At 45.4% G+C, this 3,961-nt stretch overlaps 1 protein-coding gene across 1 annotated transcript; it reads right to left on the reverse strand.

The window, feature by feature from the left end:
- Positions 1 to 451: 451 nt before the first annotated feature.
- On the reverse strand, positions 452 to 1,525 carry tpbgl (trophoblast glycoprotein like). Its single transcript, XM_070844249.1, has one exon. The coding sequence runs from the start codon at positions 1,523 to 1,525 to the stop codon at positions 452 to 454; it is 1,074 nt and encodes a 357-aa protein (XP_070700350.1).
- Between the last annotated feature and the right edge of the window lie 2,436 nt (positions 1,526 to 3,961).

Genomic DNA, 3,961 nt, shown 5'->3' on the forward strand with positions numbered 1-3,961 from the left:
GCAAGGGCTGCACTTCTTAGTAATTACATTAATTCACTATTTCATTCCAGCTGTTCAAATCATAAATTCTAAATACCTTTACTGTATATTTGTCACTTGGTTAATAAGATAAATAATACTAAGGTAGTCTGACAAGCTGATGTAGACCGCTCAAGGTGACATTATGCATGAAAGCATTCCTGTCTTGAGCAGATCCTTATATACAATATGTACAATCCTAAAGTGATGCAAGATGACTGTCTTTGGCTCAGTGCATATCCCGCTGTGAGGGAGATACCACCTGCAGTTCATTGGTCAGCTGCTGAAAATGATGACACTGGCTTTAAAAACGTGTGATTCTGACTGTGACAGGACACTGAAAGGGGAATAATCCCAGTCTTTCTAACAAAGTACTTTACTCCTGAAACTGTGCCCCCAGTGCCCTCTCACTGCGCACTGATGGTTCAGTGGGTCAAACAGCCACGTTGGCCAGCCTCGGGTCTGAGTCCTGCTCGTAGCGGTAATGGTACACCTCCATCTGGTCTCGGCACGCCTCTCTGATGTTGTTCAGCCACCGTTTGATGCCTCCCCGGTTGAGATACAGCACCATCAGAAACACCACTCCGATCAGAGCCAACACTATACCCAGGAACACGTATGAAACCGCCTCGAGGTTCTCGTTCGTACAATCCACGTCCTCTCCCCGCAGCTTCTCCACAGGGACATCCCTCTTGGCCTCCGGCTCGCTGCACAGGAGACGCCCTGCATCCGGGCACTGGGATGAGTTCTTCAGCCAGTAGTAAAACGGCTCCAGTTCACAGTTGCACCGAAAAGGGTTTGAAGACAAGTAGACGCGTATGCGCCTTTGCTGGTACAAATTAGTTACGTTTTCCAACCCGATGCTCTCTATTGAGTTATTTATCAGCACTAACACGTGGAGATTATATATATCTAATCTCATCAGGGGTATAGACTCCAGACTGTTTCCTGCCAACTCCAGTATATGGAGGTTGCGCAAACTTTGTGTGCTGAGGGCATTGGAGAGCTGCGCCGTGGCCTCAGGCATGATAGAGTAATTTAGGTAAAGAGAGCGCAGCTCTGGCAGCCCGTGGAAAGCCCTGGCAGAGATAGACTCCAATTTATTGTGGCTCAAATCCAGCAAATGCAATCGGGGTAGTCCCAGGAAGGCGTACGGCTCAATAACCTGTATCCCGTTATGAGACAGCCAGAGTGCCGTCATTTCCAACTCCGTGCCATTGATCATGAACGCACCACGCTGTAAAGTTGAGATGTTTCTCCCCTTGACTATCAAAGTGGACGTCCACTCCGGTATGTCTCCCGGCACTTCAGGGTCCTCCCCATCACGACAGGACACTGTCCTCGAGTCTCTGGCACAGATGCAGGACGACGGGCAAACATCATCCGTCCTGACAGGCGAAAGCAACAAACACGCCACCGCTGCGTAATACAAGCACCACTGATTCCAAATAGAAAAAACACACTTTGAGTTGTCGGCACAGTAAAATATCCACATCTTCACCCCCATTTTACTCTCAAAGCAGATCTTTGCCGATGTGTCTTGCAAAGAAGGTGACCGACTACAATCCTCTCAGACATGTAAAGTCGAATCAGTCCGGCGTGGGTTACTTTGAATCACCAGAAGAGGAAAAACGCTCTTTCCACGATCATCTCGGTGCTCTGTGTCTCTTTGCGGCGAAGAGAGTGAGTTTGTTTGGGAGGAAATTTACGCATGAGAACGGCGCACAACAGCAGAGCAGAGTGTGGCTGCGTGGAGAGCTGCTGATCCGCGCTCCCTTGGTGGTATTTTTGACGCCTGTCACTGAGAGAGAGAGAGAGAGAGAGAGAGAGAGAGAGAGAGAGAGAGAGAGAGAGATGCACTAGACTATACACATGGTCCCAAATCATCCTAATCTATAGGCATGACCATCATCATTTAAAAAAAGATGTGTATGGTAGTTACAGGTTAAAAATGATTTTAATGATCACTGTCTTGCTGTTGTGGCGTCTGTTCTGCCCACTGGGAAAACCTCCACACCCAGTTCTCCAAGTTTGAACGACAGATGAGCTCATTCATCGCGGCCAGATGCTTTATAGGATAAATTAACTCCCAGGGAGTTGGTCGATGATTCCTTCCCACATCCATTATTCCATTATTACAGCCGCAATTTACCGCATCTTACATTTAAATCAGTTGCTGTAATTATGTGCAGGCAGCGGAACCTGTTTAATGGGGCTTTGGTCGGTTCTTTCTTGTTGATCCCTTTTCCGAAGACAGAAAACTCGCTGTCGGAGAGTTGGTCACGCTCCCCACGTCTACAGGATAGAGTTGGCAAACAAATCAATAAGCCTAAATACACAAACCGCGTCCAGTCGTGAGATTTGCATATGCATTTTCTGCTGGACTGACATGGGACCCTCTCACTAGTTAACCGGAAAGAAGGAGATGAAACAACAATTAAGTCTGGAAGTAATAAGGGTGAAGTGAATTATTGTCTAATTAAACAATGTGATGGCTTGAAGGGGCCATGGCACAGTGTATCTTTTATCTGGAGTGGAACCAATGGCAATATTGTATTATGCTGGTATGTTAGTGGTCAGCAAGAAAGGAAGAGAGACAAAGATAGAGATAGAGATAAAGTCTGCAGAGAGATTCAGCACCACAGAGTACAATGAAGGAGAAACATGTGTTGTTCTGTATTCAAAATGAAGCAAGACAAGAAGAATCCTACAAATAGAAAGATAAAAGGACAGAAAGACAAGAGGAAACTGCTTTGGGTGTTTTTTTAAAAAAACCATCAACAAATACAATATGAGCAGAGGAAGAAAAGAAAAAAGGAAAGACGGGGGCAGGAAAGAAGTCAGAGATGCAATGTTCAGCACCATGGATAGCTCCAAATGGCACAGCAGTGATGAAAGATTGAAGGAAATTAAATAAAGGAGCTGGAAGGAAGAAAGAAAACCTGTTTAGAACTAAAACAGAGAGATGCAGGACCAGATAGCAGAGAAGAGTAAAGCACTGGTGGAAATAGTTAAGGAAAGAAAGAAGGGCCAAATGCTGCTTACTTGTATCCATCCCTCCCTGTCACATGTGGTCATGTGTGGGCTCACCTGACCACAATCAGCAAACCAAGCTACTCTTGGTCTACTTATTTGGAGCAGACGCAGAGTGACAGTAAGCTGTAACTGGTCATTAAACGTCTTCAGTGACACCTAGTCACAGTCACAATGAGCACAACTATAGGACGGTTCTTCTGTCTCACTCTTTCTCTGTGTGTGTGTGAGTGTTTACTCAGTGAGTGAGAACACACAGTTAGACAAAGAGCACCAGACCATGGCGTGTGTGCTCTGTCCTGATAAAGCCAAAAGCATATCTGCAATCAGCCTTGCGTCCAAAGTGTCAGCCGTTTCAGTTTTCTACAGGCTTCTGATGACATTTCTCTGAACGGCACAGAAAAGGGAAATGTGTAATGCGTAATGCAGTGACTAGGATGGGGTGCACCCATTAAAACCACAGCAGCACTGGTGAGGTTGGGAACTGATGTTGGACAATAACCTCTCTAGGTCTCAGTGCATCCTGAGGGTGTTGGGTGAGGTCTAGGCCAGCAGGCCAGGCAAGTTCTTTCACACCAAATGGGTAAAAATCAGGGAAAATGTCTCTTAATTTGAGCTTACAAAAGAACATAAAACTGTCTGTGTCCACAAACATTTGGCACAATAGTGTATATACAGTATATTAATTCTTGTCGCAAAGTTATAGAATCACAGCTGACTCAGTGATGCTACTTATATCATAAAGGAATAGGAACAGAAATACGAGTGTTATCGATCCTCTCATCTGACACTCAGCAAGAAAGTAAATAAGCATATTTCCCAAAATGACAAGGACAGCGGGAACCATAGAGGACATTTAGGCTTAGTGTTTGTCTGGATTTAACAGGGGCCATTGCACCGGGGAGTCTTG

This window comes from Pempheris klunzingeri, chromosome 14, assembly GCF_042242105.1.
Source record: "Pempheris klunzingeri isolate RE-2024b chromosome 14, fPemKlu1.hap1, whole genome shotgun sequence".
NCBI lineage: Eukaryota > Metazoa > Chordata > Actinopteri > Acropomatiformes > Pempheridae > Pempheris > Pempheris klunzingeri.

Bases quoted from the DNA above. Each gene is read 5' to 3' on its own strand.
- tpbgl (XM_070844249.1), bottom strand. From the start codon at position 1,525: ATGGGGGTGAAGATGTGGATATTTTACTGTGCCGACAACTCAAAGTGT.